We start from the raw sequence: 12,928 nt of genomic DNA on the forward strand, positions 1-12,928 counted from the left end.
TACTGCCATCTACTGTACATGCATATGTGACAATAACATCTACGGCAGGGGTCACCAACCTTTTTGAAACCAAGAGCTACTTCTTGGGTACTGATTAATGCGAAGGGCTACCAGTTTGATACACACTTAAATAAATTGCCAGAAATAGCCAATTTGCTCAAATTACCTTTAACTCTATGTTATAGTTAACAATTAATGATATTTATCTTTGTGGAAACACTGATCATCTGAATTAATTCTCACAATAAATATATATTTTTGATGTCATGTTTAAATAGGTCAAAATACAATCTGCACTTTTCTAGCTGTAAATATACTCCTCCCCTCTTAACCACGCCGCACCCCTAATCACGCCCCCCGCCCCACTCCCGACCACACCCCCCACCTCCCGAAATCGGAGTTCTCAAGGTTGGCAAGTATGGATGAGCAACTATCATGAGTTCATCTGTGTGAAGGTAACCTGAGCACACACTTGCCAACCCTCCCGGATTTTCCGGGAGACTCCCGAAATTCAGCGCCTCTCCCGAAAACCTCCCGGGTCAATTTTTCTCACAAAAATCTCCCAAAATTCAGGCGGAGCAGGAGGCCACGCCCCCTCCAGCTCCATGCAGACCTGAGTGAGGACAGCCTGTTTTCACATCCGCTTTCCCACAATATAAACAGTTATAACTGTAGAATGATCCAGGGTGAGTTCTTGGTTTCTTATGTGGGTTTATTGTTTCATTAACGTCCTCCCACCACGGTAACAACACACAACAACAGCAGTCACGTTTTCGTCTACCGTAAAGCAGTTCGTCTGCCGTAAACAGCAATGTTGTGACACTCTTAAACAGGACAATACTGCCATCTACTGTACATGCATATGTGACAATAACATCTACGGCAGGGGTCACCAACCTTTTTGAAACCAAGAGCTACTTCTTGGGTACTGATTAATGCGAAGGGCTACCAGTTTGATACACACATAAATAAATTGCCAGAAATAGCCAACTTGCTCAATTTACCTTTAAGTCTATGTTATTGTTAATAATTAATGATATTTATCTTTGTGGAAACACTGATCATCTCAATTATTTCTCACAATAAATATATATTTTTGATGTCATGTTTTAAATAGGTTAAAATCCAATCTGCACTTTTCTAGCTGTAAATATACTCCTCCCCTCTTAACCACGCCCCACCCCTAATCACGCCCCACTCCCCACCCCCCATCTCCCGAAATCGGAGTTCTCAAGGTTGGCAAGTATGTATGAGCAACTATTATGAGTTCATCTGTGTGAAGGTAACCTGAGCACACACTTGCCAACCCAACCAGATTTTTCGGGAGACTCCCGAAATTCAGCGCCTCTCCCGAAAACCTCCCGGGTCAAATTTTCTCACGAAAATCTCCCGAAATTCAGGCGGAGCTGGAGGCCACGCCCCCTCCAGCTCCATGCGGACCTGAGTGAGGACAGCCTGTTTTCACGTCCGCTTTCCCACAATATAAACAGTTATAGTGAAGTGAAGTGAATTATATTTATACAGCGCTTTTTCTCTAGTGACTCAAAGCGCTTTACATAGTGAAACCCAATATCTAAGTTACATTCAAACCAGTGTGGGTGGCACTGGAAGCAGGTGGGTAAAGTGTCTTACCCAAGGACACAACAGCAGTGACTAGGATGGCAGAAGCAAGAATCAAACCTGCAACCCTCAAGTTGCTGGCACGGCCACTCTACCAACCCAGCTAAACCGCCCTAGCTGTAGAATGATCCCACCGCAGTAACAACACACAACACTAGCAGTCACGTTTTCGTCCACCGTAAAGCAGTTTGTCTGCCGTAAACAGCAATGTTGTGACACTCTTAAACAGGACAATACTGCCATCTACTGTACATGCATATGTGACAATAACATCTACGGCAGGGGTCACCAACCTTTTTGAAACCAAGAGCTACTTCTTGGGTACTGATTAATGCGAAGGGCTACCAGTTTGATACACACTTAAATAAATTGCCAGAAATAGCCAATTTGCTCAATTTACCTTTAACTCTATGTTATTGTTAACAATTAATGATATTTATCTTTGTGGAAACACTGATCATCTTAATTAATTCTCACAATAAATATATATTTTTGATGTCATGTTTTAAATAGGTTAAAATACAATCTGCACTTTTCTAGCCGTAAATATACTCCTCCCCTCTTAACCACGCCCCACCCCCACCCTCCCGAAATCGGAGGTCTCAAGGTTGGCAAGTATGCCTGAGTTCATGTGTGTGAAGGTCACCTGAGCAACGACAGCCTTCACCGACTTAAACTTCTTGAAGTAGAGGTGGTCGGTGGTGAGGTGCAGCAAGCAGCTGATCTTGGCCTCCTCCGGCATTCTCCGCCCGCGGCTCTCTGACGCCTCCTATTGGATGCACAGAGGAAGGTCACATGGGTTAGTGGGGGTGTGTGTGTATGTGTATACACGCTTGTGAAAGCACAGGAAGACCCGCCCCTATGGGAACAACGTCTGCTTCCACCGTTTCACAATGTACCCAGACTGGAAATGAACTCCGTCTTGTTAGAAATGTCCCCACAGTTATTGTCGACGCCCCCCACCCACCTGGTAAACAATAGGTAAATGTCCCCACAGTCATTGTTGACATCTCTCCTGCAGCTGGAGATAAAGTTCATGGTGGACATAAGTTTACGCACAGCAGCACTAGCTTGTCTTATTAGTGCCTGAGCTGCAAAGCCTGCTATCATAATCAAGTTAATTAAATTAAAGTAGCAATGATTGTCACACACACACTAGGTGTGGTGAAATTTGTCCTCTGCATTTGACCCATCCCCTTGTTCAACCCCTGGGAGGTGAGGGGAGCAGTGGGCAGCAGCGGTGCCGCGCCCCGGGAATCATTTGTGGTGATTTAACCCGCAATTCCAACCCTTGATGCTGAGTGCCAAGCAGGGAGGTAATTGGTCCTATTTTTATAGTCTTTGGTATGACTCGGCCTGGGTTTGAACTCGCAACCTACCCATCTCAGGGCGGACACTCTAACCCAGGGGTGTCAAACTCAAACACAGAGTGGGCCAAAATTTTAAACGGAACAAAGCCGAGGGGCCAAGTTTGAACAAATTAACCTTTTAATAAGGACCCAAACAAGTTTTGCATTAAATATTGAACAAGCAAGGCTTATATGTCTTAAGTGACATGCAAAATCCAGTTTCAAACAATAATAATAATAATAAAAAAAAATATCAATGGCATATCAAATAACATTTTAATTAAAATGTAATGCCTTTTTTTCCATTTGCAATGTTCTGAGGTAAATGTCACATTTTTTCCACAGGCTAATAATACATTTTGAAATAAAATAACAATAATGAAGGAACCAAACGTTCAAGCCTTGAAGTAGCAAGAGAAAATGCATGAATAAAACGTTAATTATTGGTCAGTTTGCTGGAAGTTTCTCAGAAGAGTTAGTGCTGCAAGGGGTTCTGGGTATTTGTTCTGTTGTGTTACGGTGCGGGTGTTCACCCGAAATGTGTTCGTCATTCTTGTTTGCTGTGGGTTGACAGTGTGGGGCATATTTGTAACAGTGCTAAAGTTGTTTATACGGCCACCCTCAGTGTGACCTGTATGGCTGTTGACCAAGTATGCCTTGCATTCACTTGTGTGTGTGTGTGTGTGTAAAAGCCACAAATATTATGTGACACGCTGTTAATATGGAGGAAAAGCGGACGTGACGACAGGTTGTAGAGAACGCTAAAAGCAGTGCTTTAAATGCACGCCCCCAATATAGTTGTCCAGGTGGAAATCGGTAGAAAATTCGGGAGAATGGTTTCCACGGGAGGGGCACTGAACTTCGGGAGTCTACCGGGAAAATTAGGAGGGTTGGCAAGTATGAGTATTAGCGGTGAATGCGGTGTTACAGCAGCACCGACGCTGTATAACACCGGCGGGCCAGCTCTAATGCTAAATTGATATTGCCTCAAGGGTCAAATTAAATTACACGGCGGGCCATATTTGGCCCGCGGGCCAGAGTTTGACACCCATGCTCTAACCCAAGGGTCTCAAACTCAATTTACCTGGGGGCCACTGGATGCAGAGTCTGGGTGAGGCTGGGCCACAAGAAAAGATTTCTTGAAAATGTTTTTGCATACTCCTCAGCACTCCTCAAATTGTATTTCTTTCTCTGTACAAATTGTCTTTGCTCATCACTAACCTTTCTCTTCACTGCAGGGTTTGAAAAAGACATGTTTGGGGTTGTTGAATATATTTGTATTTAGCCGACGCACGGAGAATAATGTTACTTCCGCAATGTGTGTTGTTCCGCTTTTACTCCCTTGAGCTACACGGCGGTCGGCGGGTAGCGAGCGCTAAAAAGTGACAGCCCCCGCAGTGTCATCCGGTGTCATGTAGAAATATATGTAGTGTTCATCTTGTGAGGCAATGCAATTTAAACAATAATAAAAAATAAATAACGAGTTGAATTGGTCCAGGTTATCGGTGCCTTTTATTGCTGACAGACAGGTGTCGGGGTGTGACTGCAGCCAGGCACGTAAGAAAACCCTCGTCTCCATGGCAACGTCTCTGTCGCTTTCACTCATTTGCCGCTTTTCCACTAATGCAGGGGTAGGCAACCCAGAACGTTGAAAGAGCCATTTTGGACCCAAATAACACAACGCTGTCAAGCGCCATTCATATAAAACTCGCGGGCCGCACTAACATTAAACTTTTGGGCCGTGTGTCTGAGACCCCTGCTCTAACCACTAGGCCACTGAGTAGGTTATAATTGCTCCATGCATCATTTTGCTCTCAGGTCAATGGCGTTTTGAGGCCCTAAACATGCACACAACTCACCACTTTTTGAGGATGATTTTATATTTTGTGGCTACCGAACACGAAATGTAAAATTTGACCCTCTCGCGCGGTGGTTCTCAAATGGGGGTACGCGTACCCCTGGGGTACTTGAAGGTCTGCCAAGGGGTTGGTGAGATTTTTTTAAAATATTTTAAAAATAGCACCGATTCAAAAATCCTTTATAAATATATTTATTGAAATAATACTTCAACAAAATATGAATGTAAGTTCATAGACTGTGAAAAGAAATGCAACAATGCAATATTCAATGTAGACAGCTAGATTTTTTTGTGGACATGTTCCATAAATATTGATTCATTTTTTTGTAAAGAAATGTTTAGAATGAACAAAACACCACTCGAATCTGAACCCGTGTGGTGTTTTGTTATTGGACTTTTGTGCTCGTCACAGTTTGTCCATAACAAACACCATGTTCAAACATAAGGGTGTCCATATGTGCACTTGGCACCAGGACACCCTAGGCCGCAGTTCCATGATCGACTTTGTAGTTGTGTCATCGGATTTGCGGCCTTATGTTTTGGACACTCGGGTGAAGAGAGGGGCGGAGCTTTCTACCGATCACCACCTGGTGGTGAGTTGGCTGCGATGGTGGGGGAGGATGCCGGACAGACCTGGGAAGCCCAAACGCATTGTGAGGGTCTGCTGGGAACGTCTGGCAGAGTCTCCTGTCAGAGAAAGTTTCAATTCCCACCTCCGGAGGAACTTTGAACATGTCACGAGGGAGGTGCTGGACATTGAGTCCGAGTGGACCATGTTGAGGCGGCTGATCGGAGCTGTGGCCGCAAGGTAGTTGGTGCTTGTCGTGGCGGTAATCCTAGAACCCGCTGGTGGACACCAGCGGTGAGGGATGCCGTCAAGCTGAAGAAGGAGTCCTATTGGGTTTTTTTGGCTCATAGGACTCCAGAGGCAGTGGACAGGTACCGACAGGCCAAGCGGTGTGCAGCTTCAGCGGTCGCAGAGGCAAAAACTCGGACATGGGAAGAGTTTGGGGAAGCCATAGAAAATGACTTCCGGATGGCTTCGAAGCGATTCTGGACCACCATCCGCCGCCTCAGGAAGGGGAAGCAGTGCACTGTCAACACCGTGTATGGTGCGGATGGTGTTCTGGTGACCTCAACTGGGGATGTTGTGGATAGGTGGAAGGAATACTTCGAAGACCTCCTCAATCCCACCAACACGTCTTACTATGAGGAAGCATTGCCCGGGGAATCTGTGGTGGACTCTCCTATTTCTGGGGCTGAGGTTGCTGAGGTAGTTAAAAAACTCCTCGGCGGCAAGGCCCCGGGGGTGGATGAGATCCGCCCGGAGTTCCTTAAGGCTCTGGATGCTGTGGGGCTGTCTTGGTTGACAAGACTCTGCCGCATCGTGTGGACATCAGGGGCGGTACCTCTGGATTGGCAGACCGGGGTGGTGGTCCCTCTCTTTATCGTGGGATCACACTCCTCAGCCTTCCCGGTAAGGTTTATTCAGGTGTACTGCTAGAGGAGGCTATGCCGGATAGTCGAACCTCGGATTCAGGAGGAACAGTGTGGTTTTCGTCCTGGTCGTGGAACTGTGGACCAGCTCTATACTCTCGGCAGGGTTGTTGAGGGTGCATGGGAGTTTGCCCAACCAGTCTACATGTGCTTTGTGGACTTGGAGAAGGCATTCGACCGTGTCCCTCGGGGAGTCCTGTGGGGAGTGCTCAGAGAGTATGGGGTGTCGGACTGTCTTATTGTTGCAGTCCGATCCCTGTACGATCAGTGCCAGAGCTTGGTCCGCATTGCTGGCAGTAAGTCGGAGACGTTTCCAGTGAGGGTTGGACTCCGCCAAGGCTGTCCTTTGTCACCGATTCTGTTCACAACTTTTATGGACGGAATTTCTAGGCGCAGTCAAGGCATTGAGGGGTTCCGGTTTGGTGGCCGCGGGATTAGGTCTCTGCTTTTTGCAGACGATATGGTCCTGTTGGCTTCATCTGGCCGGGATATTCAGCTCTCACTGGATCGGTTCGCAGCCGAGTGTGAAGCGGCCGGAATGAGAATCAGCACCTCCAAATCCGAGTCCATGGTTCTCTCCCGGAAAAGGGTGGAGTGCCATCTCCGGGTTGGGGAGGAGACCCTGCCCCAAGTGGAGGAGTTCAAGTACCTAGGAGTCTTGTTCACGAGTGGGGGAAGAGTGGATCGTGAGATCGACAGGCGGATTGGTGCGGCGTCTTCAGTAATGCGGACGTTGTACCGATCTGTTGTGGTGAAGAAGGAGCTGAGCCGGAAGGCAAAGCTCTCAATTTACCGGTCAATCTACGTTCCCATCCTCACCTATGGTCATGAGCTTTGGGTCATGACCGAAAGGATAAGATCACGGGTACAAGCGGCCGAAATGAGTTTCCTCGGCCGTGTGGCGGGGCTCTCCCTTAGAGATAGGGTGAGAAGCTCTGCCATCCGGGAGGAGCTCAACGTAAATCCGCTGCTCCTCCACATCGAGAGGAGCCAGATGAGGTGGTTCGGGCATCTGGTCAGGATGCCACCCGAACGCCTCCCTAGGGATGTGTTTAGGACACGTCCAGCTGGTAGGAGGCCACGGGGAAGACCCAGGACACGTTGGGAAGACTATGTCTCCCGGCTGGCCTGGGAACGCCTCGGGATCCCCCGGGAAGAGCTAGACGAAGTGGCTGGAGAGAGGGAAGTCTGGGCTTCCCTGCTTAGGCTGCTGCCCCCGCGACCCGACCTCGGATAAGCGGAAGATGATGGATGGATGGATGGATATATATATATATATATATATATATATATATATATATATATATATATATATATATATATATATATATATATATATAGTCTTCCCAACGTGTCCTGGGTCTTCCCCGTGGCCTCCTACCGGTTGGACGTGCCCTAAACACCTCCCTAGGGAGGCGTTCGGGTGGCATCCTGACCAGATGCCCGAACCACCTCATCTGGCTCCTCTCGATGTGAAGGAGCAGCGGATTTACTTTGAGCTCCTCCCGGATGGCAGAGCTTCTCACCCTATCTCTAAGGGAGAGCCCCGCCACCCGGCGGAGGAAACTCATTTCGGCCGCTTGTACCCGTGATCTTATCCTTTCGGTCATGACCCAAAGCTCATGACCATAGGTGAGGATGGGAACGTAGATCGAACGGTAAATTGAGAGTTTTGCCTTACGGCTCAGCTCCTTCTTCACCACAACGGATCGATACAACGTCCGCATTACTGAAGACGCCGCACTGATCCGCCTGTCGATCTCACGATCCACTCTTCCGCCACTCGTGAACAAGACTCCTAGGTACTTGAACTCCTCCACTTGGGGCAGGGTCTCCTCCCCAACCCGGAGATGGCACTCCACCCTTTTCCGGACGAGAACCATGGACTCTGACTTGGAGGTGCTGATTCTCATTCCGGTCGCTTCACACTCGGCTGCGAACCGATCCAGTGAGAGCTGAAGATCCCGGCCAGATGAAGCCATCAGGACCACATCATCTGCAAAAAGCAGAGACCTAATCCCGCGGCCACCAAACCGGAACCCCTCAATGCCTTGACTGCGCCTAGAAATTCTGTCCATAAAAGTTATGAACAGAATCGGTGACAAAGGACAGCCTTGGCGGAATCCAACCCTCACTGGAAATGTGTCCGACTTACTGCCAGCAATGCGGACCAAGCTCTGACACTGATCATACAGGGAGCGGACTGCCATAATCAGACAGTCCGGTACCCCATACTCTCTGAGCACTCCCCACAGGACTTCCCGAGGGACAAGGTCGAATGCCTTCTCCAAGTCCACAAAGCACATGTAGACTGGTTGGGCAAACTCCCATGCACCCTCAAGAACCCTGCGGAGAGTATAGAGCTGGTCCACAGTTCCACGACCAGGACGAAAACCACACTGTTCCTCCTGAATCCGAGGTTCGACTATCTATTATTTTATATATATAAATATATAATATAATATAATAAAAAATATATAGCTACAATTCACTGAAAGTCAAGTATTGCGGGTCATATACATATACCACCCCTGATCCCAAAGGGAATAAGCCGTAGAAAATGGATGGATGGATATATACCGTATAGAAAATACTTGACTCTTAACGACGCCCCCGACCACGCCCCCTGCCCTCCACCTCCCGAAATCAGAGGTCTCAAGGTTGGCAAGTATGGCATTCTGGGAATTGTAGTTTCCAATGAATTTGACCATGGAGTGCATGAATTACTGACACTGCTGAGTTTTGGACTCCACAGTATTCAACATCCATCCATCCATTTTCTACCGCTTGTCCCCCTCTAGCACTCGAACCCATCACAGCTGCACATGGGCGGAAGGTGGGGTACACTCTGGAATAAGAAGGTGGGGTAGACCCTGGACAAGAAAGGTGGTGTACACCATGGACAAGGAAGGCGGGGTACGCCCTGGGCAAGTCACCACCTCATCACAGGGCCAACACAGATATACAACATGTTTTACTTAATTTGTGCGTACAATGAAATAATGCCAAATCAAGCATTAGTTTAGGATAAAGACATGAATTGTAAAATGTATACAGCAGTTGTGTGGACATGTATAATGTGTGCAGCAGGTGTGTGGACATGTATAATGTGTGCAGCAGGTGTGTGGACATGAATAATGTGTGCAGCAGGTGTGTGGACATGAATAATGTGTAAAGCAGGTGTGTGGACATGAATAATGTGTGCAGCAGGTGTGTCAAGTGATGCAAAAGGAGTTTCCTACCTGCTGGGGTATCAAGCTTTGAGCAAGCACATTTAGATGTTGTGCGCCACAGAATCCAGGAGGGAGTCCAGTTCCTCTTGTAGGCAGGACTACATGAACACAAGCACAATTCATGACAACACATTCACTCCAACTTCTCTTCAATATTTCTCATGCTCCGTGCACACTTTGTTATGTATCTTCCTTTGTTATGTACAGTATGTATGATCTTCCATTGTTATGTACAGTATGTATGGAAGAAGCAGATGCTGAGAACCTGTCAAAGTTAGTAGTTGTTGACGAACCCCAAGATGCAGAGATGAAGGCAGGCATTGGATAGGAAAACATGGTTTAATCTAAATAAGGTTACTAACACAAAGCGCGCACGAGGCAGATAATCAAACAAAAGGAGCTAGCCTAGGAGCTAGAAAATAACGAACAGGAACTTAGCGTGAAAGCTAGCGGGTAGTGAACAGGCAAACAGAAGTCGTACTTGTGTAATGAAAAATAAAACGGAAGCAGGGAACAAAAAACAGTAAGCTACAAACATCAACCGAATATAGCTTACCGCTACGCTGCAAAGACAAGGTACGACACGACAGGAGCGATAACACATCACAAGAGCGACTAGACTTGACATCGACAAGACACTTCAATGATCCAGCAACTGACACAAGACAAAGCAGGTACAAATAGGAGCGGGCTGATTGGCAACAGGTGTGACCAGATGCCAATCAGCCGCAGCTGAGTGAAAACAGGACACAGGGAGACAAACAGGAAGCTGAACCAAAATAAGAGCACTAGACAGGTGCCAATCAGACGCAGCTGAGGAGGAACACAGCACTCAGGGAACCAGACAGGAAGCTGACAAAATAAGAGCACTAGACAGGAACTAAAGACAGGAAATACTAAACACACAGAGGAGAAACTAAAACACAAACAAACTGTCAGTGGCAAGCCTGACAGAACCACTGTGTCTGATATCATTTATCTTGAATTTATTATATTCATATATTTCAATGAACAAAACAGTGTCTGATATGACGTATCCTGAATCATGTAATTCATTATTGCTTAATGTATACTGGGTTGTCCTATACCTTTTTATCCTCATTCATTTAATATTGTTTAATAAAGAACGTAAATTCTGATATAATTTATCCCAAATTATAAAATAAGTTGTTCTTTAAAGAATACCTTAGTGTCTGATATCGTGTATCCTGAATTGATTAATTGGCTATAGTTTAGTACAAAAAATATAGTGTCTGATATCATTTATCCCGGATTATTAAATTAATTGTTGCTTGATGAATACTTTAGTGTCTGATATCCTGTATCCTGAGTTATGTAATTTGATATTGCTTAATGAATACTGGATTTGTCAGGTTTGTCCCTGACAGTTTGGTCATGTTTTAGTTTTCTTATTTTCTGTCAGCGCTCTTATTTTGTCTTTATTTGCTTTTTCCCCTCAGCTGTGGCTGATTGGCACCGGGCCACACCTGGTGTCAATCAGCCCAATGCTATTTAGACCTGCTTGTTCCTCTACTCTGTGATGGATTATTGTCGTGTCGTTGCTAGCCGATTCCCTGGATCCTAATTCCTGTTCCCTGCTTCCAGTTTGTTTGTTCCTGGTTCCTGGTTTGTGTGTCTTCTTTATTTTTAAATTTTTGGGCATCTTCGGGTTCGTCACAGACTCAACCTGACAGGATTGTCCTTTATCTTTTATCCTGGATTCATTTATTTAATATTGTTTAATAAATAACTTTGTGTATGATATCATTTATCTCAAATTATAAAATTAGTGGTTCTTTAATGGCTACTGTCGCGTCTGATATATTTTATCCTGAATTAATTAATTGAATATTGTTTAATGAACAATTCAGTGTCTGATATCATGTATCCCGGATTATTAAAGGAATTGTTGTTTAATGAATACTTCAGTGTCTGATATCATGTATCCTAAATTAATTGATTTAATGTTGTTTAATGTTGTACATAGAGTCTGATTTAATTAATCCCGAATTATAAAAAAAAAAGTTGTTTAATGAACACTTTAGTGTCTGATATCATTTATCATGAATTCATTAATTTAGTATTGTTTAATGAACATCTCAGTGTCTGACATTTATCTGGAATTCTGAATTGAATATAGTTTAATGAGCAACACAATGCCAGATATCATGTATCTTGAATTCATTATTTGATATGCTGTCATGAATTATTTGTTTGTTTAATACTTTGTCTGGTATCATTTATCCTGAATTCATTCATTTATTATTGTTAAATGAGCATCTCAGAATCTATCCATGATCTGGAATGTTGTATTGATTGTACTGGAATGAACAACAACACGATGTGTGTTGACATTGCTCATGTGATATTGTTTGATGAGCAGCACCATGTGTGACAGTATCATTTCCCTGCACTGTGTAATGTCTTCTTTTTCAATCAACAGGCAGCGGGTCATTTAATTGTCATGGATTCAACAACGGAATAAAAACCAGAGTGTTGGTTGATGTTATTGTTTAAACACTAGCACAGTGTCTGTTATCATTGATCCCAAATCCACGACTGTTCATATTTATTAAATGATTATTTATTTTTGCTCATATTTTGTACTCCTGTACATATTCTTTGCTGGACTACAACACATTCTTCACACTTTCTGCTGCTGAGAGAAAATAAGACAGGAAAATGTTAACCAGGGGGTGAGCCAATTATCAGTAATTGTACAGCAGGTGTGTGCCATGAAGAAAGGCTGGAATTAAATAATTATATAAGCTGTGCTTCCTGCTACTCCTTTTCCGACACTGTGCAAATGAATGTTCGCGCTAGTTGTTCTCTACTCTAACTTTGTTGACTATGTTGAGTACAAAGTGAGCCTTTAAAGGCCTACTGAAACCCACTACTACCGACCACGCAGTCTGATAGTTTATATATCAATGATGAAATCTTAACACTGCTTTCATCGCATAATTACAGAGCATTCTGGACATCTGTGTTGCTGAATCTTTTGCAATTTGTTTAATTAATAATGGAGACGTCAAAGAAGAAAGATGTAGGTGGGAAGCGGTGTATTGTGGCCGCCTTTAGCAACACACAAACATCCGACGTTTCCTTGTTTACATTCCCGAAAGCTGACGGTGAAGCTTCACTATGGAACAGAGCGGTCAAGCGAACATGGTTCCCGACCACATGTCAACCGGCAGGTTTCGGTGAGAAAATGGTGGCAATAGGTCGGCTTTACCGTAGACATGAGCGGAGAGTTTGCGTCGTTCCTCCTGCAGCTACGGACTCTCTTGCCTCCTCCCAACGGCCGCCCCCGACCGTCGGACATGGATTACGTTCACAAAGCCCTACACCGAGTAGGTGTATACTTCATA

At 45.1% G+C, this 12,928-nt stretch overlaps 1 protein-coding gene across 2 annotated transcripts in view; it reads right to left on the bottom strand.

Moving 5' to 3' along the window:
* Positions 1 to 12,928, bottom strand: part of si:ch1073-396h14.1 (disintegrin and metalloproteinase domain-containing protein 10) — a 171,681-nt gene that overhangs the window by 119,312 nt on the left and 39,441 nt on the right. For both annotated transcript variants that reach the window (XM_061883233.1, XM_061883234.1), the window contains exons 5-6: positions 9,567 to 9,655; positions 2,267 to 2,389 (exon numbers count right to left, since the gene is read on the bottom strand). In XM_061883233.1, the coding sequence (XP_061739217.1) occupies positions 2,267 to 2,389; positions 9,567 to 9,655 (212 nt within the window). The remainder of the gene's footprint in view (positions 1 to 2,266; positions 2,390 to 9,566; positions 9,656 to 12,928) is intronic.

Source organism: Nerophis ophidion, linkage group LG22 (genome assembly GCF_033978795.1).
Source record: "Nerophis ophidion isolate RoL-2023_Sa linkage group LG22, RoL_Noph_v1.0, whole genome shotgun sequence".
In the NCBI taxonomy this organism is placed as follows: Eukaryota; Metazoa; Chordata; class Actinopteri; order Syngnathiformes; family Syngnathidae; genus Nerophis; species Nerophis ophidion.